The following is a 25,781-nucleotide window of genomic DNA, read 5'->3' on the forward strand; positions in this document are numbered from 1 at the left end:
ATTAAATAGAGAAACAGGTGGATTGTATCAATCTTTTTTATCGGTGTACAAGAAGTACACCAAAGTGCCGCTCGCATAACATTGACTGTTTTTAAAAGCAACACAAGATTACTGGAAGTTGTTATTGAACTGAACTGAAGTTGGCTAATTATTTTCTGCTTTTTAAATGATTCACACATCTAAGTCATTATTACTATTGACACTTTCCCATCAGAACCATCAAGCCTGTTATTTTTCTTGTGCCTGTTAATGTGATATTAATATACTTTTTGAAAAAAGTATTATAATTTATTCTAATACATGACAAAATGCTGTTTATTGATAAATTTAAATGTACTAAAATATATTTAATAAATGTTTGTAAAAATGTACTTTAAAATGTTTTTGTTATATATTTTTTATGTATTTATTCTCAAATAAATAATCTATTTTATTTATTAATAATAATATTAATAAAAATTACATATTCAATAAAATCAATTTTATTTAATTCATACGACAGTTTTGGATTAGGCCATATATTAAGTTTATAAAGTTTTACTTAGGCAAAAGGTAATGGTTAAATATAAAAGTATATGTTTGATTTTAATTAAATTTATATTAAGTCAATGTAACAAAGCCAAGTTTGAGGAAACTCACATTGGTTCAATGTAATTGTGATAATTCCAGTAGAAAGAATTTAGTTGCATCCATCAAACATGATTAGATACATACAGCTATAGTAATGTAATATTTTTATATGGAAATTTCCCACGTAATTAAAATACATTCAACGAATGAGGCAATTTTTTGTGCCATTTTAAAGTAACTTTGAATAACTCTGAATACACAGAAACACATATCTACCACAAATACACATTTTCAGACAATTCTCATCATCAAATGTAAACAGGTCACACAAACGACTGAAGAATACGTCTGTAATTGAAGAGTGTTATGAAATATAAGTAGTTTTAATGAGAAATCCACTCCAATTCTTAAATGAGCTAAACAGTTTTGCAAGCATCAAGCAGATATACATATACTGCATATTATCCTGACAATACAACAAACAAAAGTATCAAAATAACTAATAATAGCAAGTGATGTGAGCATTGAAGTCACGTGAGCTTTAAACACTGATACGGTCAGAGATAGTGAAAGCCTGTTAACTTCTAGATGATAGTGGTAGTCAAATTCGTTCTGATATTACAACAAAACACTGCTTTAAAGTGCAGTATGGTACAAATTAGATGTTTCCACACACACACACACACACTATAGTTGAAGAAACAATGCATTATAAACAATAATGAATGTGGAATACTGTGCACAGAAAAAAAACTCATAATATATAGTACTGTACCGTACAATACAATATCTTTAGAAAACTCACAAAGTGCAATACTTGTAAAAACATTGCCTTTAACAATGCTGAATGTGGTATACTGCACCAAACAATTTATAATGTGCATTACTACTTTGCAATTCAATGTGTAATACTGTGTTACACAATTAATAATGTGCAATGCTGAAATAAACATTTCAATGTGTAATACTTTATAAAATCATAATGTGCAATACTTATGAGTCATGTCTTAATCTTACAGTAAATGTCTGTCAATGTGTAGTATATTATGTTGCTGTGTTCTTATATTTATGTTGCTAAATTTTTGCTCTAATTGTTAAGTGTTTGTATGGCACCTTAGGTTTGCACCCAATTTCGTTTGGTTGTACTGTGTACAATGACAATAAAGACTGTATTATAAAACACATTGCATGTTCTTTATATGGTATTTGCTGTGATTATATTGACCTTGTGTTTTTTGTGACCCTGTCAGCCTTTGGACGTCAGCTGTATTAATAAACTACTATAACTGGGCTATTAATGAAATTACCACATGAAGGACTTTATTATAAAGAAAGAGAGATTGACTAAGAGGGTTAAAACATTATTTATAATTTAGCTATATCTCATATCCTGACCTCATAACTCACTGTCTTATTGACTATTCTATGAAAGTGTTACCGATAAACAGATGTTTGATGTACCTAATCACGTAAGTGCTTTAATGGGTAAATGGACCTTGGCAACAAGGCCCTAATTTAATCTTTGAAGCAACTTTCTGCACTACACTGCGCAGCTGTCCTATATTGAATTTGATGTGCTAAATGAATATGCATACACTCATAATGAAAGTATTCACAGCCAAACAGACTGTTGTTTTCAGATAATAACACCTTGTTATGGATCCTCCTTTCTTTCTATCAGCCATATTTGGCCGTCCTTCTCACACTAAAAAAATTGTGTTTCCATCAACATACTGCAGCTGTAGCCAAATGCGATGAATGTTCCCCTTGCAACAAACATGTTTATGGCATTAACAGATTTATACTGACTGAGCAGAAAGGCTCAGTATCTCTGCCTCATAACTCATTTGAGGGGAAAATCCTCTAGAAGCTGTCTTCTAAGAAAGACAAACAAGCAGAAAGATTAAAGTTTGATCAGTTTGTTTCTTCTGCACATCTTGAATATTTATGTACATTAATCATTCACTGACGAATTTGATAATTTATGTAACGTTAATCTAGCCTACAGTCTAATAATGTGTTTGTGCCTTATCAAAAAATAAGGAAAACAATGCAAATCAGATCGCACAGCACAAGCTTTTGTTTGACTGCTTTTTATGTTTTAGCAGTTGTGTTTACTTGAGTCCTGTTTGTAGCTATTTTAACATGCATATACTACACTGTATGTTTGTGTAGATTATGAGTCTCTGTAATTGTCTGGCGCTGGAAGAAAATGATATGCATGATTATGTATTGAAACTTATTCATGAGAAAAATGTTTAAGCATGCTAAATGAAACAACAGCATGAATGTACCCTGCTACATGCTGTTCCTTCTACAGTAATTGATTTCTATCCCCAGGCTCATAATAAAAACACAAATAAGCCTTTTTATATTCTTTCTTATATTCATTAATGCATTTGTTAGCATGCTGTATTCTTAACACAAGCAGTCAGTTGTAACTAATGGTTTACTACACAGCAAAATCACCAGGTCTGCTGTGTAACCCATTGCTTCGCTGTTGTTAAAGAATTGTATCATCTGCTTAATGTTTCATATTTCAAACCGCATGGTGTGTGCGTGCCAGGTATGACAATACCTTCTGTAGGTGTGCTGGTGGGCATGTGTGATGTGGCTTGGGTGGAGGGAGCCTCAGTAGTTCCTCTGTTCCTTGTTGTCAGCTTGGAAAGTGACACAGTGGTCAGAGGGTTGAGATTAGTAGGACTGATGATGTCACAGGTATTATCCTTTGTCTTGGAATAAAAGACAAGTAAGGATGTGGTTATCAATTCAATGGCAGGAGTTCATTATGGATTTTGGTAGTGTAATGCAAAATAAGGCAATATGAGATGCTTATGAGATGTCTATTCTAATTTGGGAGAGAGATAGCGCTTCTAACTTAAAAATTCATACACATTATCATACAGAGTTACTCATGTGCTCGAGGGAGGGGGTGAGAGAAATGGAGGAAAAAAGAGATGGACAGTATTCTTTTATCTCTGGAAACTGCAGGGAGTTTATCTATCACATAAAAATGGAGGCAGAAATACACACACATACACACCTCATCTGGACAACCGCTATCTACCCAGTCCTGTCGATGGCGATCAAAGCCACTGGAACATCTGTCAAGAAAAGATTATTATTAGTTAGGGAGACAGTCAATAAACACATTTGGAAAAATGTTTCGCATGGTTGTGTGCCATGTTACTGACTCAAGGTGTTGTTCTTATAAGAAAATGAAATATTATAAAATATTGCATTATATACATTTGTATGTTATTACTCGAAGCTGATTTCTCAGAATCAGTATGTAAAGCTAGTATGTTTTTCCTCGTCCCCTCCCTTAACTTTTTGCATGCAGAAAGGAACACAATGGGCTTTGGCTGCTTGGCATTCCTGATGTCTGCTGTGATACAGTCACCCTTCCTCCCCATATCCTTCAGCAAGTCCTCACTCTCCATTCATCTTTTCCTTATAGACTTTCTCTTTCAAGTTCAGTCCAGTTCAGGTATATTCATCATAAACGCATTCATTTCATCTCTCTCAATGTTTCTTGTTGATATATTGGGGTCAGAAACGCAGTCACTTCACAGGCAGTAAACAAACAAGTTTGTGTGTGCGTGTTCGGTATCTCTATTTAGCTTGTCGGAGCTTGTCAGTGTAATCTAAATGCAGCCATATTGTGCCATCTTGATCAAACGGATCCTAGTCTTTCAGGTGGCACACCGCGACTGTCAGAGAACCCAGGGACCCCAAGTACAAAAAAACTAAAATATTAGCAAGGTATTTATAGACTTAGCTTGGGGTACAATTTTTGTTAAGAAGAACTTATTAAAGAATAAGAACTACAAAATTAGGCAGTAAAATGTTTAATAGATCATTATCAAACAGTTATTCAAATCAAGGAAAAATGTACACATCCCGTTCACGTACCCCTGGTTAAAAATAAAGAAAACTTCAAGCTACGAAAGTTGAACTTTCTGTTTCTCATTAAAATGTGTTTTCTATTCTGTTGTTTTGGAAATGGTCTTTCAATGTTGTGTGAGATCCAGCATTACTACACAGCAAATGCCACCAATACTGCCAAATTGTTTTATAATATGCTATAATACAGAAAACAACACTCCCAAAACACAATGTTTTGAAAGAAGCACCGTGAACAGAGGTGGCATGGATCATTTTAGTGTTTCAGTCTAATTAAAAGCCCAGACAAAAAAAGCAAATTTTCAAAGAGTTTCCAACTTTATTACCTTTACCTGGCAAATACATTATTGATATAACAATAAACAAATGTGATTTTAAGTCATTTGTTTTCATAGCTTTTTCATGGTAATCATGTCAGTTTTCCTTCAAAGCAATCACCTTGAGTAAAACTGAAATATATCGCTCTAGATTTGAGGTTGCTCATGGCAGCAGCCACATCACTTGTCAGCACTTCTGCAACCTTTCATAATCTCATTTGCATGTTAATGGCTGCAAATGCAGTCAGCTCAAATTTATTCTGATCCTATAATAATCTGACCTTGAGGGTGAAAGGAGGCCATTCCAAGTATGCAAATGACACGAGGTTTTGATGCATTTAATGCTTATTAATAAACACATCTGTTCCAGTTACAAAAGTGCAGCGTTTTCAATGAATATTCAAATTCTGTCATACTTAAGCATCAATAACCAGGACTGAGCAAAAATTTATGAAAGGAGCTAAGTCAGTCCTTTGATGAAAAGTTTGTTAATTGAACTTTGTGAGTGTGTGTACATACCAATACTTTGTCAAACGTTTACTTTGGGAACATTTGGGATGGCCTCATTTAACTGAAGTGAATCATTAATTAATAATTAATTGATTACTAATTTAAAGTTTAATAGCCATAATAGCTGCAATCTCGGGATGCTAATAAAATTTATTGATTTTCAAGGATTTCTTTGTTGTTAAACCTTTAAGAACTAAATCCCAACTAATTTTTCTCCATTTTAAGAGATAGTTTACCCAAAAAAGAAAATTCTGTTATCGTTAACTTACACTCATGTTGTTACAAACTAGGGCTGGGCGGATACCACCATTTCATGTCTGATACTGATGTCGATACCACAACCTTGAGTATCTGTCGATACCGGTCCAATACCATCTCTATCACCCTTTTAATCAATTAAGCTGCAAATAACACATTTTTTAAGCCATACAAAAAGCTTAAACAAAGCTTCAGAACTCAAACGTTTTAATGTGCAAATTCAAGACTCAATGAAACATTGTGCAATACTACTGCTTCATTTTTATTTAAATGTTTCAAACAAACTCTAATAGCAACATTTTTAGTTAGTCAGCACAAAAATTCTAAATGAAATTTAAGGTTGAACTTTTTCATGTTGTTCAGCAAGACGTGCTTTACGCCAAGTTGCCATAACAAGGTCTGTGTTGGTATTGGATCGGATTTTACTCCCCGACTTCTATAATATTCAATCCGGACATTTTCGCTAATAGCGGACTAATATCGTTACTGAATATCGTATCGGCCCACCCCTATTACAAACCTGTATAAAGTTCTTTGTTGCTGACCTTAAAGCAGTGGTTCTCAATCCTGGTCCTTGAGCCCCTCTGCTCTGCACATTTTGTATTTCTCCCTACAGCTGATTTAAATCATCAGCTCATTAGCAGAGATCTCATTGAATTGAACTTTGTCTGTCAGATAAGAGAGACATGTGCTGGGGTGCATTTACCAAAAGCATCGTTTGCTAACTATGGTCGTTGTTACCATTGAACTCTAATGGTAACGACAGAACTTGCGACCATAGTTACTTTCGGGAAACGCACCCCAGAGCAGTGGGCCCCCAGGAAGAGGATTGACCAATGACATATGGAAAGATATTTGTTATACATAGCACCATTGATTCCATAGTAAGAAAAATACTACAATGGTGCTCAAAAACTGTTTGGTTACAAACATTGCTCAAAATATTTTCCTTTGTGTTCAGCAGAACAAATACATTTTTTATTTTTATTTTTGGGTAAACTATCATTTAAACTGAAGCCTCTGTGGCCTATTGTTGTTGTGATAATCACATCTTTTCATGCATTCATAATATAACCTACACAGATGCCTTTTGGTATTGTTATTTTCTGAAACATTTTTGGTACTGTAGACTTATTAAGCCCTTTTTGTGTAGACTGTTGGCTGATCTGCACAACGTGGGAGAAATCTGACCACACACACGCAAACACACACGCACACACAGTATGCAGCATGAGACTTTAATTACCGGTGCAGTTTTCCATTCTACATTATTCACATAACCTCTAGACAAACAAAAATTATTATGCATATTGATGAAGCCTGAACACAAACATCCTTCTTCACCAAAAGATTTAAATGAGAGCCTCAAAACTATGTGCTCCTGTTCACAATTATTTATTGCAGCAACTTTTCTAAAGAAAGGAAAACAAGGTTCCACTTCTGACATTACCATGGGGTTGTGATATGCATTATTTTGTTATGCAAATGTCAAAAAAAGAAAGTCCAACCTTTTTGAGCATAATAGAAATCATCTGGTCCCCAGCAGGTCTTAAAATCAGATAAATAAAACCTCATATGAACAATAAAACATTGGATTTAGACAGTGTCATTACTTATTTAACAAAAACTAAGCCAAAAGGGAAATGCCAAAGCACATGGCTGTATGTTTGTATATACAGTGTATGAGAGTGTGTATTTGTATTAAGGCAGATACTTTTATCTGAAGTCAATTATAGTATATGCAAAACCCTGTTGTGTGTCTGACATGTTTTCATGTAAATAAGCATTTTCTTATTAGGCTGACAGGTTCTTATGTTTAGTTTCAGTAATTTCAGTTTAATGGCAAGTAAAAAGGGTATTATGTACTATTCGCACGGGATTAGGATCAGGGTTCTAAATTAACACCCGCCAAATGCGGGTTAAAATTAATTTTGGCGGGTGTTCATAAAAACTTACTAGCCAGTTTGGCCGGTGATGCATGAGGCATTGCATGCATGATACATAATGCTCTGTTCTCGGACATTTATTCCTCTGGCAGTACCTCCTACATTTACCATGAACACTGTACCGTAATGCTACGTGATGATGTTTCATACACCCATTGGCTGCACGCAATTTGGAGTGAAACCAGCGCGAGAAACCATGGAAATGAACGGAGCGCATCCACAAGAATACACAAGGAAGGCGGCACATGCCATAGTCTAAATCTGTTGTGCCCCGGTGTAAATCTCAAGTTAAGATTTTAGCAGTTAACTAGTGTATTCCTTTACAAAGATAATAGCGGCAAAAAAGGATCTATATGCGCTTGTAAAAGCGAATAAGCGATGCAGCAGGCGCACTGATGCAAACACGCACAAAGCCATGTCGGCGCATCATTGCGTTTATCCACGCACAACCGCATTCAACGCCACGCGATTATGTTAGCTTATAAAAACATGACGAAACTAAAGTAAGTTTCTAAATTATAATGTTAATCTTATTTTGACTCGATTACTATTGGCTTCTGTGGACGTCAGAAATGTTTTTTGCAAAGCAGGGAAAGGGAAGCAGAAAGGAAAGATGATGAGACTAAGGGAGGTAAGAGAAAACTACATCCTCACACCCTGTCAGGTCTCAAACATTAGAGGAAAACATTTCAGGAGAACCTCTTGTCAAGTCTATAGAATTGCATTGTTGCTGAGAAAATCAACACATGTATGAAATTAATATTTAGTTTACTAATGTTTAACTAGGACATACATAAACAGTTAGCAGTAACTATGACTGAGATTATTTTAGTATAGCAGTCATAAAATGACTGGTTTCTTAAAATATTGTACAAATATTCTTGTAAAAATGAGTTATTAATCGTTGCTATCATTGTATAATGTTGAAAATATGCATGTACGTGAAAGAAAAAACCGAAACGAACAATTTGTGGTGGGAACAAATAATTTTAAAGTCGAGGCAGTAGGGCTAAAGGACCATGAGAGTGCCCAAAGTCATCAGAGAGTCTAACGTTAATTAAAACTGCCAAGACAGGTCGTATTGAAGAGAGCCTTGCTTGGAGAAGCCTCACTTTATGTGTGTTTTTCACAGAATTTCACAAATTAAACAGAAGTAGGTCGGGTGTCTCAGTCTATTTCTAGGAATGTGATCTAGAGAAAAGTCGCCTGGGTTCACGAGGTGAGGTAAAGGCTTGGATATGAATCAGCGGGAATGCAACTTTATTTTCCTTCTTTCTTGCTTTTAAAACAGGAAAAGTCTTGCCATGACAAAAATCAGCTACAAGTTGAAAAAAAATGTGGATACTAAGAGTGTCAAATTTCATTAGAACAGACATAATGTAAACCAACTTTATATCTGAAAACATTGTAACTGTTAGAATGCTTTGTATTTGTACAAATCTCATGAATGCCTGTGGTGTGAGTGGCTCTGTTACAGCAACTTCTGACTTCTTGTAAAATATAAATTACACCCACACTTCAATGTACCGCCTCAAGGCAACCGGTCATCTGAGAAGCATTCCTTTAATACTGGTGAAATGTCATTAAAATTTGTGTGGAAAGCCAGAGGTATGAAAGGCTTTGTTTACTCACCTATTGAGCCGGTGACACCAGCTGCAGTTGAAGTTAATCTGTGATGTTATACAAGAGGAGCAGCTTTTGAATTGAATGCATGCTGTAAAATAGAAATGAAGAGAACAAACGTGCAAAAAAATCAGCTGAGGATTGCTCAAGAATAGAGAAATGATCTATTAATTATTTCACATTTCTGCATTTATATTTCTGATGGTGAGAATGTATTATGTATACATGTATGTGACTTACTGGGTAGTGGCATCATTTCCACTGCTGTACTGTTAGTAATTTTGGTCTTTAGCAACTCTACTCGGTGATACTCATAGATAGTCTTTTTCCGAACATCTGGAGGCACACAGAGACACAAAATGCAATTACCATGTGAATAATTAGGAATGCTTAAATTAGTGAAAACCGTGTGAGGGAGTAAAACAGAAAATAATGGCAATGAAAACAGGTTTTAATTATGCACTTCCACTCGCTTATGTTCATTTCCTCCTTACTGCCTTTCTGAACACATTTAAAGTATTTCAACTTTTTAAATACTGCTAAACACATCCCTGCTAAGACACAACATACCAGGTTTGGTTATATTATGACTTACAGGTACCAGCTGGCAACATAACTGTTACGTCCCAGGAAGGTAAGTTCATAACCATTACAGTACCGATTCACAACATCACCTTTACGATCTCCTAACGTTGTGAGATAACCAAGAATGCTCCAGTTTAACAATGCATTCGTTATTCATACCATTTTGGTGATTTCATGACCTACTACCATAGACAAAAAATATGGTTGAGTGTCCGTGACGTCACCCATAGGTTTCTAAAGATCGCTTTTGAAGCTTAAAGTAGGCGGTGCCTGCGTCGCCATCTTGGCTGGACGTCATCACGCATCACTTGAGGATATCCGAAAATGGGCAAAGAGGCGGGACGTGGGTGAAGCTGAGAGAGCTGGTTGCTGACACCACGCCCTCCTAGCTCGACTCTATTGACAGCAGTGGCTGTTCAACCGTCAGACAAGTGGCAACGCCCTTAATTATGCCGAACTTTAAAGGTGCAGTGTGTAATTTTTAAAAGGATCTTTTGACAGAAAAGCAAAATAATATACAAAACTATATTATCAGGGGTGTATAAAGACCTTTTTAAAATGAACTGTTATGTTTTTATTATCTTATCTACATACACCGAGGGTCCCCTTACGTGGAAGTCGCCATTTTATGCCGCCATGTTTCTATAAAAGCCCTTAACAGACAAACTTTTTCACTAAGTTGTCTCGTCGACAACATGTTTTTTCCAGTGGTGGCTACCGTAGCTTCTCTATCCATTTCAAAAGCAAGGGGTGAGCAGTGGACTGAGCCGTTGGTTGCAATTCACAACCTCACCATTAGATGCCTCTTAGATTTACAAACTGCACCTTTAAGCCTTAATATAATTTAAACGGATGAGTTACAAAAAAATTCACCCCCCTCACAGTTGACATGAAGGGCAAAATTAGTATACAGACCAAAAACTATTTTTGTACCAGGCTTTAAAAAAAATTCTGCTCTAAAGATGGGCATTTTAACATGGGGGTCTATGGGAATTGACTCCCTTTTGGAGCCAGCCTCAAGCCACCAGTCAATGAATTGCAGTTTAAATCACTTCTGTATTTGCATTATCAGAGAGAATGGAAGGTTGCCCCTTGCTTACTACCAACATAACTGTTACATTGTGGTGACAAATCCAGGATTTTACCTTTTTTGGGTTGCCACGACATTATCACGACAAAAGTTTGATCATATTAGATTATGTTGCACTTACGTAACAGTCATGTATTTTGGGATTTTCTCTGAAATAAGATGTTTTCAACAATTGCCATGTTTCTTTTGTCTGTTTTTTTTGTAATTTACATTTTCTCTTATTATCCTTCCACAAACTTTTTACTGTATTTGAAAAATGATCAGTATATTACATTAAGTATTTCAACAACTCTCTAAAGAAATTGTTATAGATGGTTTCATCGGACGCACGTGATACACGTCTGGATCCGAACCTTACTTCCGGTTTCGTTTTTTTTAATGGTCTGACTAGTTGCTAAACTGATCTCTTGAACAAATGCCTCGTCGAAAATAACAAATGTTTTGGTTTCCTAGGTAATCTATGTGTTGTTTTGTTTGCTTGTTATATAAATAAACTATGTTTAAAGAATTTGTTGTTATTTATTATTAGCGGAGTTTACCGGAAGTTACGTGCGGACCGCGACAGCGGCTTGTTTATGTTGTTACCGCTGAAACGGTCTATAGCCGGCCACATATAAGACGACTTTAAGACCCAGCAGAAGCCTCTGCCAACTGGTCACTTCTGCAGTGAACTGAATGAAAGCACAAATGGTGATATGTCAAGCACTAATTTACCTGCCATATAGCAAGGACTACTGACAGAATCGCCTAATTAATATTTATGAGCTGATAACTTTTATAATATGTTCCCATAACAAGGCCCACACACTGGAAAGGATCTATGTATGAACGGAACTTGTATGTTTGTGCAGGTATATTTAGCAAGTGCTTGACATTTGTCATCTCTCTGAAAAATGATTTTTATTAGCATGGTAGTAACAGGATGACTGCAGGGGAACATTTCTCTGATAAAGAGTGTCTGAGGTTTAAAAACCGTTCTTGCTAAAACATACAAAGTTTGTGTTTTAATGTTTTTAACAGTGCATACACTTTAAATCAGGAAATTGTGGCTCGTTCAGGGAAGGTTTTGACCGCAGGATATTTGCCTCTTCCTGTAGGTAATTACTTTGCTCGCACACAGCGTCTCACAAAACTCCTTTGTATCATAGTGATATTGCCTAGAGATGCATTTGTGTGTTTGCATCCTAAAACGTGTCACGTGATGAGTCTCCCGGCACTTATTACTAAAAAAGAGGCAAGTACCAACACATCCCATTACGATTCTCAATCTCTCCATCTCCATATCCACCGACCACCTTCCCTCAGAGCTGTCTCTCTCTCTCTCATACTGAACAGACAGACAGAGCGAGCCAATGCAAATGCTGCCCTTTCTCAGCAGACTGTTACAAACAAACACACACACACACACACACTTAAAAAGACTAAGCTGTCGTGGAAAATATTGAGCGCCTATTTCTGAAATCTTGACAGCAAATACCGCCGCACCTCCTGTTCTCTCCTCACTCATGCACTGACTGCACACATATTTATCTGCTGAATTTGTACGGCTGAGCTGGTTCTGCTTCCTCCAACATCAAAGACTTTTGCAGTTTGACAAACCAGACAACAAACACTCAACTTGGGAAGAGAAGAGGTTAGGCTGGTGGAGGCTCGAGACCGCCACAGCTGTCGTCTGTCAAAAGAAACAGACAGCCAGTTTTTAAATGAGTTGAATAGTATCTAGACTGTTATTTTAGGAATACTTTCAAACTCCATAAGGTTTCATAATGTCAGTACAAATAAAGCATAAAACGAAACTGAAATGACTAATGTGTAATAAACAGCAGTGCTGAAAGGCTTACATCCACACATGCTGTGAAAATCCTATTAGGATTAGGAAGGAATAAGACCGGTAGTTAATAGAGTATTTAGCGTTTTGTAAATTAAATTAGCACTTTATTTCATTGGCTCTATATTACTGTATTGTTAATACACTTTGACTGCTGGTGATGAGTTGGTATTGTGGCAGAAGTTAAAGCATGACGAATCAAGATTTCAAGCAAATCAAAGAAAGTAATTGAAAATCACAGTGCAGGAGACGGATACAAGAGGCTTTCCAAGTCACTGAATATCCCTTGCAGTTCAGTTAAATCAATAATTAAGAATGGAAAGATTACAGCACAGCTGTAAATCAACCTATAGCAAGACGTCCTCAAAAACTGAGTGATCATGAAGGAAGGAGACTAGAGAGGAGGTCACCAATAGTCCAGTGACAGTTATGCAGAGTTCAGACTGCATGATTTTCAAACCAGTCAGGTCACAGATGTTTTTAAACTGCATGACTATCTGGGGTAGTGTTCAGTCGCTGCTGTTTCAGACTGCATGATGGATTAGCGACAGGGGTTTTCACACAGCTTGACTTCTCCGTAGGAAGACTCGCCGACAACTTTCTCACGCACGTGAGGAAACAACACAAGGTCACGTGTGCAAGACCAGAGTTCTCATGTCAGACTGGGATTATTATTAAAAATGGTAGCCCGCAAGAAGCTTACCATACAAATTGCATGTGTGCTTATTTGAAGCAGAAAGAAGTAGAAATAAAGATTATGAAGGAGAAAATGGTTGGAAAGACTCCTCCCTGAACTTCCAGCTGTCCTGGGCTGGGTTTCCCGATAACGATTAAACTTAGCACTTAAGAGCGCTTTACGAGCTACTTAACGAACATTCGTTGTACATTTACGTGCGTTTCCCAAAGATGCACGTGGAACGATCGCTCGCAGCAGGGTTTTAAGTGCTACTTACGAGTCGCTATCCGTTTGTCAAGTGCTGAAATGTCACCAAGGAATGACTCGAATTTGTAGCAGATGCTTGTTTAGGCTAATGATCTTTAGCCGATGTGCACTAATATTTATTATAATATTTTTTATTATTGTTCAATGACCTTTTAAATGTTTTAAAATTGTTCATAATGAAATATTCTTTTCCGTATTTAGTTAGGACTCGTCCCTCTGCAAAATGCCTTCTGCATTTTATCTTAAAGTTTAGATTATTATTATTATTTGTAATATGTTATATTTATTATTAGGTATTATTGCATTGTACCGTATATATTTATTTAGTTTCTTTAATCAGATGCCAAACCCTTCAAAACATTTTTTTTTACTGTAGCCTAGATGAATTATAGCAGCAATTGGTAGGAACCATTTATCAACTTTTACCAAAATTGTACCAAATATGTTTTCCTTCTTTATTAATTTATGTTCATTGTTTAGTCAATTAAATTGTATTCCTCGCTTGAATTTTAAATGTATTATATTAAAGTAATTTAAACAAATAAACAAAGAAAACCCCAAAAAATAAATATAGCCTACATTTAAAACATTACATTATCGTTATTGCAGGAGTTCAATTTGCTGGTTAACCTGCAGGTGACCTTGTAACACTGCTATCTTAAGATGCACTTATGAATGAACGATTATTCCAGAGCACTCGTAGATCTACAATGATTTTCAAGTGCTACTTAAGCTACGAAGCTTTTGGGAAACGGCCCGTAATTCTAAGATGATTCGTACGATCGTTTTTACGATCTACTTAGCCTTACGATGCTTTTGGGAAACCCGGCCCTAAATGTTGCTCTCTTATGGCTGTAGGTCATCAGCGATGTAATTTTCAGTCAAAACACATTTCACACGGCATGATTTTGAATCGTCGACAGGTTCAGATATCTAGCATGCCAGATATCTCACAGGTGTTGGCGACTCGTCAGCAATTCTCTCAGAATGCAACTTTGACAATTCACACTGTGTGATTGTCACTCGCGTGCTCGAGCATCGATTTGCCTGTGATTTTGGGCATTTGTCTGTGAATTCTCAAAACATGTCAGCGAGTCAAAATCAGGGCTAAAATCGTGCAGCATTAGAGATGAACAAATTTTGGCTGTTATTGAAAAGACTGTAAAAACAGTAACTGCTGCCAAGCTTCACTACTCACAGCTTTTTTGGGGAAAGTGGCAAAGAGAAGCCACTGTTAGAGAAATGACATATGGCAACTCTGCTTGCCAGAAGACATTTGGGAGACTCTGATGCCAGCTGGAAGAGATTTTTGCCATTAGGCTAAAGGGCACGGTGGCAGCATCATACTTTATAGATCATACTTTCTGTAGCACCTGACAGACCTGATGGAGCTATCAAGATACTAGTAGCGACTTCATCTGCATTCGACTATGAGACCAAGCATAAAGTTAAAACTACACAGGAAAGGCTTAAATAATAATATTGTGTTAAGGGGGATGGGATGAATATTTGTATAGACATTGGGGAGCTTAAAGTTTGGTGTGGAATAACCGTTAAAATAATAAATATAACTCAATCACTTACTGGGGATCTGCTGAATCTTGTGAACCACCGCAAAGGCATCAGACAGCCCAACTTTCACTGGATGATTGACAGAGCTGATCTTTGAAATCTGTATTGGGACCTGAAATAGAAGCACATCATTTTATCCATCTTTTATATTAGTCGATCGATATGACGAATGAACTTCATTGACAGTGGGAAAGAAAGAAAGAATGAATTAAAGTGAATGAAAAAAAAATGAGTGACTACAAACTATATGGAAAGGCTGAGTATGAAAAGGAGCCCCAATTGAATTAAATGGTTTGCAGTCTTGATGGGATTTCCAATAATCAGATTATAAATCAAAAAGGATTTTCATAATGCTTTCTGACTAGGCATATAAAAATGTCTTTATATTTACCAAAATAGTTTTATTTCATTAAACAAATACAAATATAATATATTTACTCTACTTTCTCACATGATTTCTGCTAAAAGTAGTGGAAAATCTAACACATACATTTAACTTCGACGTTATCTTATACCTGACAGCGGTTTTAAGATGAATAGGAAGGGACAGTGACAAAATCACACAAAGTTGATGAAACAGGTGGCGATCATGATATAAGAATGATAAATATATGGAAGTAACAAACTAAACCTCTTTGTAGGCAAAGACAATTCGTCCATCATTGTGTAATGTGGCCTGGAAGGTGAAACTTCCTTGATTAAAGGAATCCTGGAGATGCACGTGATCCCACTGGACAACCAGAGCAGTTCCTATAAACACATAGACACACATATCACATGAGTGCATTAAAGGGGCCATTGCATGAAAATGTTAGCATTGCCACTTTGTAGGTTTGAGCAAAAATGTGTAGTTTTGGGTGTGTTTTTTAAAATGCAAATGAGCGGATGAAGTGCAAACACTGATCACAATGATGGTGGTTTGTTGTAATTCAAACTCAATTGTGCTGTCAAGTCCTTCTTTTCTCTTTCTTTCTCTCTGCACTAAATGACAGTGCAGTGGTTGGATAGTGCAGATTAAGGGGGCGGTATTATTCTAATAAGATATCATTATGACATCATAATGAAAGCCAAATTTCAATGACCTATTTTTGCTCACACCTACAAAGTGGCAATGCTAACATTTTCATGCAATGGCCCCTTTAAGGCAAATGTGCACATATAATTCATTAACTGTAGCATATTTAATACTAATATCTATAACAAGATCGCTCTCAATTTCTTAGCTTCAAGGTTCATATAATAGCACCTCCATAAATCAATATCTACACCGCTTATGTAGTGTCAAAAGACTGCTGGAGCTTATCCCAGCATAACTCTCTCTGCAGGCAAGGAAACACCCTGGACAGGTTATATAATTGCACAAAAAACGATCCACATTTGATTTATGGCATGTTCAGAGCACAATGTTTTTGATGTGTAAATTAAAAGATTGGTCGGTTTGACAGCTACATTGTATATTTCTGTACCACTAAACATTTTAATCTGAGAACTGTCAGACTGTTTTACACACATTATGTCTCTATGTTTTTCTCTGTATTTCTCAAATACACACACACAGACAGACACATGCTGTAGTCTTTGTCTCCTACCATTGTCAAAGTAAATGACAGTTGAGTTTCTGGACAGGCTGGGGTCGAAGTTTGCCATCAGTGGAGCGATGTACTGTGTGGCTGTTAGCATTCTGTGCACCACATCACCCGTGTAGATGAACCCTAAAAACACACACACAATATAAAGCACAATCTAACATTACACCACATATCCATATACTTAAATAAAGGTCTTGTTTTTAGTTTCAGTGCATGAACGTACTCTTCTCGATCTCTCTGTTATCCTCATTCCACATCTATCCATCTTGGCATAAAGCCCTGGCCCGTCTCCAAAGTGATTAATACTCTAATTAGCCATATAAACGAGTCCTTCCATCCCACTCCCAGAAAGAAGAGAGGAGGTTTCGCACACACATACATAATCTAAAACGTGACTTCAGTATTTGGTGGTGCACAGTAAATCAATGTAAACCTTCCCACAGAGTCCACAACGCATGTCAGCATTCCTCTGGTTCGCCAGCAACACAAACAAATTCCTTTGGGGAATATCTTCTAAAATTCTTGTAAGGATAAATTGTCTTATTATAGATCTAATGCAGCGCTTTGGATAAAACTAAATGAATAAATATAAGTTTTTATTCCAGTGCCATAAAAATGTAACTCATAGGAGCAGTTTTAATCCAGGACTAGGCCTTAGTTATATTAGGACATTTAAGTAGTTTTTACAAACATACCTTACAAAAAAGCAATACTGGTGTGCATTGTGAGACAAAACAATGGCACTGAAATAAGTTGAGACACGCCAATGCAAGATGTTTTTAAATTAAGGCAGCACAAACATTTAGTTTGGGACTAGGATAAGCTCTCTCCGGGAAACCACACCATAATTATTTAAAGTCACAATGAAAAAGTAGTAGCAATTGTCTTATTTACCCCATGTGACGTATATCTGAGTGAAACGGCTTCTGAAATGGGGAAAATGGGAATTCATCTATTGAGTCATGTTGCTATTTGCTAATCTCTGCTATCATTTCCCAGACCTGACCCTTCTGCCGTCCTCGTGATCGGAAGTAAAGTGACCATTTCGAGAAGGAAAGGAGATTTGCGCTTTGATTAAGATTATGAAGCCATTTGTAAAAAGAAAATATCACAATATTGAAAAAAGTTTTTCATTTCAATTTCATTGTGATTGTAATATATTGAATTGTGCAATACATTAGACATGAGACTATGCAATACATTATAAATTATACTGTTTTATACATCACACATGTGATTCTTTAGTGCAATACACAAGGACACAATTTCATTGTACAGTTGTGCATAGACAATAAAGGTATTTATTCATTTATTAAAGCAACATTATGTACCTGCATTTGTGCTTTTGTACCAAACATCAACATGGCTGATGGTGATGAGGCTGCAGTTCATTCAGTACAGCAGCACGACTATACATGTGATATTGTTTCATTCATAACACAGGAAATGTTTTTCATTTGAAAATTATACTAAATATACAGCTCACGATTTGTCCACCTTGAGAACATAACTGCACTGGGAATCGAAAATCGCTTATGTTTCACTGTTTTTTAACCACTGATGATGCTGAGGTAATTATAGGGAGAAATGATATAGTGGTTTCTCCTTTCCCCCACTCTCACCCCTTCACCTCAAACACATTCCAACAGCCACTGAGTCACATGAACCGCGATCATAATAAAAAATCCCCTCATATACTCCCATACTGCATCTACGGCGCACACTGTCAGCCTTTATTAAGAGGAATGGTTTACAGGCGACAAATACAACATGTTCCACTAGAGCACACTCATGCCCTTTTGCCTACGAGCTAAAATGAATCAATTATTCCTCATTCAGCACACCCGAAAATGCCAAACAGAAGTGGACCTTAAAATTGTGCACTGCTGTTGCCATTGTATCACATGGTGGCAGGCAACTTCTCTCTTATCACCCACGAGAACATTACTGGTTGTGCTTCACACATCATAAAGTGGATAGTTCACTTACCGCCTGTTGCAACTGTGATCTCTCGCAAAGAAAGTCCATAAAATGGAAAATTAAAAGATAGGTTGACCCGCTGAAAATAAAACACAAGACAAAACATTAAGCATAAACCATCTTACTATATATATATATATATTTACTGTAGGTGCAATCAATTGAAGTCTATTAAACAGAGAAATAAGAGAAAGAGACAGACAGACCGTAAATACACAAAGTTGTATTTACAATAAAATGTACAGCAAGTGTACATCTAGTCAAACCCAGTGCACTATTATGTGGTTACCCACAGCAAATGTGACTGTGCTAATAAATTTGACCTCTGTCCTAAAACTATGGTAAGCTTGACTACTGTGGTTTCTTTTGTTTGGAAAGCGCAATGTGCTCAAACTGCTGAGGATAGCCCATTCTGCTGCAGTGCTAGGATGGCAATATACCAAATCTAGTCGACTCGCATTGCATAGAAAATGGCATTTAGGGAATAATGCTTGTTTTTTTCCTTTATACTCCACAGAAATAAACACATAAACAAGTATGAACTTGACTATACAAAGTGTTGATCTAGAAAGGAACATTTTCGAGGATATACAGTTGATGGAAAACTCCCCTGACACCGCGGTAATCTGTGTAGGCCTTTAATGTTTATCACCTACTACAATTTATACTCTTGTTCCTTTAAACTTTCAGCAGAACTCCTCAATATACAAATAGGCTTTTCACACTGCACTTAACCCTGAGTTATCTTCCTTCTAAACCCACTTTTAACCCCAGGTTAAGGAGCATTTCATACTAACATGCCAAACGCATGCAGTGTGAAATAAAGTGGGTTTGAATGTAATGACTTCATGCTGAACAACAGACAACCAATCACAAACTGAACAGCACATACCTCATCACAATCTGTGTACTGAAAACACCTGAATTGGAGTGACACCCCAAGAGAGATGCAGACGTGCGAGACAATCAGTTATTTAAAGCGTCAGCTTACTATTTTAATTCCGTCAGTTTGACATCGCTTTTTATCCAATCATGACTGTTGACTGCGTAAATATGCAAATTAAAATGTTAACACAGGGTTTAGGAATGCACCGTGTGAAATGTCAGATTATAAATACCCAGGGTTATCCATTAACTCCTGGTTAAGTATGAACAGTGTGAAACGTGACACAGATAACCCAGGATTTTCGTTAACCCAGGGTTAGGTGAACCAAAGTATGAAAAGCCAAAAACAAAATGTCCTCTCAGAATGTAGCCTCATTTAAAGTGTGTACATGTGGTTATCAAATAATCTGTATTCAAGGAAGGGCACCAATTTTGTTCTACTGGACCTTTTCCATTCTGCTTTAGTCAGCTATGACACTAAATTGAAATATTATTGCTGTTGCATTAACTGATCATTGTAAATCTAAAAATACATTTTTTGTACATTTCTTCCACACTAAAGCCCAATTCAAACGATAATTGTTTCTCATGGGGGACATAAGTTATTTTCAAAATTTACAGGGGGTAGTCAGTGATTTTATTGCCGTCTGAATCCAGAACGTCTGTGTTTTCCCAGCCGAGGAAATGTGGTAAGTGAATTGTTTAAGGTCATGTGGTAACTGAATTGCCTTACAAATCCACAACTCTGAGTTTATGAAAGGGGATAAATACAGAAATTATTCTGCACATGGTTTTAGACCACTAAAAAGCACTTTATGGTAACATGCTTCGCATTAATCCGCATCAGTAAAGCAGCTTTCTTGGATTGCATTTTAAAGATCGACACCTTCATAAATGAATTAATTTAATGTATGTTTGGGAAAACTGGGTTTTTGTTACCCAAGAATGGGTTGTAAAAACCCAGCATTGGGTATTTTTTAACCCAACAGTGTATTCTTTTCAATATTTACCCAGCATGTTTTAAAACAACCTGTCCGAACCAATCACCATCTGAATAGGGCTTAATACTCTTTGGATCGGACTATTCCAGTGGTCTATTTAAACATATTTTAACAATAATGTGATTGTAACTGTTTTAAAAATGAAGGTTGTCTTTAATGCAATTAATTCCAACCTATGTATACTTATTTCTAGACAAGTGTGATGTGAATAAATATTCTCTTACCGCAGCTTGTCTGTGTGTATTAGACAGGATGCCATGAATCTTCACCTTCTCTTTATCCATTTGATCAATATTTACCCATAATTCTTTGCTCATAGGGTCATTGGGGCCATATGTCTTTGAAGTATAGTAGTTATGATCTGTGTCCTCCTATAAAAAGCAAACAGCAAGTCAGGGACTAAGAGACTAGATGTCAGTTAATCAGACATACAAGGATCAAACTTTTACTGAAAAAAAGATACAAAGACCTACATTTTTATCTGTTCATCACACAAAACTTTAATTTGGCGTTAGAAAAACTTGTGTGGTATGCAAATACCCACCAAAAAAAGAAAACTAACTAACACACAGAGATTATCTCTACCTTGCCAAAACATTACAGTAGACAATACTTATAATTACTGCAGACCATACAATAATGTATGTTTAAGAGGAACACTGAGAAGTTAAATATGTGTTGAATATTGAACAGCTTGCTTGGTATTCAGGGCTCTGTATATCTCATAACAAAAAGAGGGCCAGCTGGGTCCCCCTGGTCCAATTTCCCTCTACTTGCTAAGATGAAGGGTCTGTCCTGCCTTTGTGACAGAGAGGACTTTAGGAGTGTGTGTGTGAGGTAAGCGTACACATATTTACTTTATGTACCTGGTAAATTGATTTAAAACCAGAAAAGTGACCTCCAGAAACTGACATTTTAACTAAATGAACCCGCCTGCAGTTTAAATCTGCCAAGCAAATAAATAGGATGGAAAATGTGAGTGGCAGTAAAACCACAAGTCATCTCTGCTGATTGCTAACAGCATTAAGCTTTGGGCATAGCTAGAAAAATACATCAGCTCCCAAGAAAGAAAAGCTTGAGAAAATTGTATCTCTTCATTTACTGAACATTACAGAACTACTACTGTATAGTGTAGACCGGTATATAATTGTTTATATGATGATTATCAACAATAATTAAATGTATTTTTGTCTTATATCTCTTTGATTTTCTAAAATGAGCTCAGACTGTTTTACTGTCTTAACATTTTGTCAACCAGTTAGAATAATGTCTGTGGACAAATACACATGATCTCATGACCAAGGCCATGACTGTGACATGATCCTTTTAACATTTTTACATAATAATTCCTTGTATGTGGACATGCCTGCAAGAATCATGTGCTCAGCGAGTACAAAACCTGAAACATGACAAACATTAAAATGAAAACCAACCATGCACTTATGAGCTGACTAAAATGCATGCTTGAGCTGCCTTAAAATTATTAGTCAATTTTCTAAAAAATATCCATAAAATTTACTCACCACCATGTCATCCAAAATGTTGATGTCTTTCTTTGTTCAGTTGGGAAGAAATTATGTTTTTTAAAGAAAACATTCCAGGATTTTTCAAATTTTAACGGACTTTAAAGGACCCCAACACTTATCAGTTTTAATGTAGTTTAAAATTGCAGTTTCAATGGACTCTAAACGATCCCAAACGAGACATAAGGGTCTTATCTAGAGAAACGATTGTCATTTTTGGCAAGAAAACTAAAAAATATGCACTTTTAAACCACAACTTCTTGTATTCCTCCGTTTGTGTGACGCGCCAGCGCCATCTTAGGTAATACGTCATCACGTCAAGAGGTCACGGATGCCGTATGCGAAACTACGCCCCAGTGTTTACAAGTGTGGAGAAACAAAAGAGGACCGTTCCGACGCTGTTGTATGTCGAATGATACTAATTAATGTCTTTGTGTTAGTTTATTGTTTAAAATGGTCCATAAATGTGCGTTTCATATATGTAACACGTGACTTTTCGAGGTCACTACGTAATAACGTGTGGTCGCACTGGCGCATCACAGGAAGACGAGAAGTTGTGGTTTAAAAGTACATATTTTTTATTTTTCTTGCCAATAATGACAATTGTTTTGCTAAATAAGACCCTTATGCCTCATTTGGGATCTTTTGAGAGTCCTTTGAAATTGCAATTTTAAACTGCTTTAAAACTGTTAAGTATTGGGGTCCATTAAAGTCCATTAAAATTAGAAAAATCCTGGAATGTCTTCCTCAAAAACATAATTTTTTTCCCGACTGAACAAAGAAAGACATCAACATTTTGGATGACATAGTGGTGAGTAAATTATCTGGATTTTTTTTTAGAAAACTGACTAATCCTTTAACTTAAAAACATTTCGCACATATCTTAACATATGTAAGTGCCATTGTTTTGTCTCAGGATGCACATCAGTATCGTTTTATGTAAGGCATGTTTGTAAAAATAAATGTCCTAATATAACTAAGGCTTAGTCCTGGATTAATCTCAACCCTGTCCAGGAAATCACCCCTATCTGTGTTTAGGGCTTGAATTTTAAGAAATTTCTCTGAAGGAAATGTCAGGAAATGTTGTATATAAAGGGCTCGACAAAAACACCCATGTTTTGTTAGTGTGTGCGTGTCAACAAGTTTTGTTGGACACACACCACGCTGAGAAATGCAGAGCCTGTCTGTACAGCCCATGATTAAAGATTGCACCACATTACCAAATGTCCTCACACACACAACAAAAATCATATGAATAATCCAATTCTCAGAAAGAAAGATTTTAGGAATTGAAGAGAGGTGGATATAAGGCATACAATCTTTGACAATCTAATCAGTTATAGTGCTAAACAAGCTGAAACACAGGCCAACACTCAGGAAAACTTTCTTTTGCCTGAGGCCATGTAATAAAACACAAAAGAAATTCAGGGCTTTGGGACAAACTAAATAAAAGATGACAGGGAAAATACTTTGTTGTGTATGAAGGAAATTGTGCACCTGGTATATGTGGGCATATGTGGTGTTTGTGTGTATAAAGGAATGTCTTTGTATTCAGAAACTGGTAAAAGATCAAACACCACAACTACATCCCAAACAAGCGGATTCAAAAATCAACAAGCACACACTTTAAAGTCTCATACACATAACAGTCAACATATAATGAACCAATTTGACTTCCTAGTATAATGAACCTTATTTTCCCCCAAAAATCACTGAAGCAAGTGTTGAATGACAGGCAGGGACTCAATCTTCTGGTGAACTTGTTTACACAATGAAAATGTTATGCTTGTGCTTTTCTCTTTTTACACTAAAGGTATAAGAAGTGCAGGTTTATAGCCTTTTAAAGCCAAAATGGTAAATAAAATACTAAAATGCATAAGGTGTATTGGATATGGAGATGATGGAGAATAGAAGGGATGCTGGAACTGTATTTAAGAGATTTTGTTTAATGATTACCATTATTTGGGAGCTGTTATCTGCCTCGTCATCATCCAGGATTCCAGGTGAATCCTGAGGCTCAGGCTTTAAACTGTCTTGACTGGCTTTGTTGCTTTCCATTGGAGAAGGCTCCAAAAGAAGCCATCGCTTCCTCCTCAAAACCTCCACTGTGACATCATCCTCATGTGACCATCCCTGAAGAATTGAATAAGCAGCTCCTGCAGAAAAACATGACGACAAACAAATCTTTTATACAGGCTGAAACACAAACACATTATTGCATTGCACCATGCAAGATTTTATTTACGAAGACATTTTGACCGTTTCCTATAAAGTTGCATAATGTTTTATCTACAAAGCATCATATTATCTTATTACTGTAAGGGTTATAATGGTTATTGTATTGAACAATATTAAATGCAATCCAGCAACAAGCCTTTTTATCTCACTAGTGGCTTTCATTATTGAAACAGACAAGTATCATCCACACACTGCCATCAGCACAAGTACCCTAGGGCATTCTCTGTGTTTTATAATCACTGTTCTCTGTAGGAATAGTCCAGTAATAGTCAACAGACACACAGAATGAGCTCCTATGTGAGTCAAAGGTAAAAGGTGAAAAAAACACAAAAGGCGTTTTAACAGTGAGCGCACAGGCCCCAATTAAGTTTTATTTCTGGTATTGTTTTCCTCCATTGTTTTTCTAGATCAATCTTAATGTTTTCCTTTTGTAATCCATGCTGATCACACATGCAAAGAGCCTAATGGTTATGCAAATCAAGACATTTCATTAACAAAAACACACTGCATTGCATTTTCTCAATAGTCGAGAAATCAGGGTTTAATTAAACTTTTATTTGCTTTCTCAGCTCTTTTCACTAGCTCTGTTCATCTCATTGGTAATGAATAGGTGAGAGATCATGGGCGTGTGTCAAGACAACTAATCAGTCAAACTGAGTCACTTAAAGTACTTCATAACATAATGAGAAAGCAGGGGCAAAAGTACAATTTTTCAGAAAAAAAAAACGCAATTTAGAAGATAATGTTTTAGACAGAGATGTATTTTTGCTGTGGTTAATAACTCAGACGTGTGGTCTATCAACACCAGGTGGAATTTTGAAATAATGAAAAACGACTTTAGTATAATTTTACTTTGAACATAGGGAGCGCATTGTTACTTTTGACCCTGTAAGCAGGGATGAAAGTAACACACAGGTGGGTCAAAAGTAACACAACAGAACAACTTACATTTTTGTGTTACATTTGTTTTTAGTAAATAAACATGATTATGACCTTGTTTATATGTAACTGCAAACATATTTTGCTGTTTATCTTTGCAAAAAAATTATTTCAGTTTTATCAAATGTTTCAAGAGTAACCAACAGTACAAACTTAAATTGTTGTGAATAAAAAAAATTCAACAGTTTGAACACTATGAAAATTATATTAATTCAAATTAGAATAATAAAAAATTTCAACATATACAACAGTATTAGCAGCGGGACAAAAGTAACAATTGTTACTTTTGTCCTGACAGGATCTCCTGAAATTTAAACCCGTGTTACCAGTTTTAATTTTATTTTGAAAAACTCAATTGAAACTTTGGGATGTGTTAGAGCACCAAATAACCTGTAGATTAATCAGTACTGTAACACATGAAACGAAAAACACAACATGTTATAAAAAAAAATGGCCGCTTCAAGAATTTACTTATCAT

At 36.1% G+C, this 25,781-nt stretch overlaps 1 protein-coding gene across 2 annotated transcripts in view; it reads right to left on the reverse strand.

The window, feature by feature from the left end:
* plxdc2b (plexin domain containing 2b) overlaps positions 1-25,781 on the reverse strand; it is a 56,118-nt gene that overhangs the window by 8,613 nt on the left and 21,724 nt on the right. The window contains exons 2-12 of one of the 2 annotated variants that reach the window (XM_065289326.2): positions 24,083-24,282; positions 20,828-20,974; positions 18,727-18,796; positions 16,738-16,860; positions 15,780-15,898; positions 15,161-15,260; positions 9,371-9,466; positions 9,140-9,221; positions 3,614-3,674; positions 3,149-3,302; positions 522-2,447 (exon numbers count right to left, since the gene is read on the reverse strand). In XM_065289326.2, coding sequence (XP_065145398.1) covers positions 2,434-2,447; positions 3,149-3,302; positions 3,614-3,674; positions 9,140-9,221; positions 9,371-9,466; positions 15,161-15,260; positions 15,780-15,898; positions 16,738-16,860; positions 18,727-18,796; positions 20,828-20,974; positions 24,083-24,282 — 1,166 coding nt within the window. In that variant the 3' untranslated portion in view covers positions 522-2,433. Of the gene's footprint in view, positions 1-521; positions 2,448-3,148; positions 3,303-3,613; positions 3,675-9,139; positions 9,222-9,370; positions 9,467-15,160; positions 15,261-15,779; positions 15,899-16,737; positions 16,861-18,726; positions 18,797-20,827; positions 20,975-24,082; positions 24,283-25,781 lie in introns of those variants that run through there. The other variant, XM_065289324.2, reaches the window with a different exon arrangement.

Source organism: Paramisgurnus dabryanus, chromosome 2 (genome assembly GCF_030506205.2).
Source record: "Paramisgurnus dabryanus chromosome 2, PD_genome_1.1, whole genome shotgun sequence".
Taxonomy (NCBI): domain Eukaryota; kingdom Metazoa; phylum Chordata; class Actinopteri; order Cypriniformes; family Cobitidae; genus Paramisgurnus; species Paramisgurnus dabryanus.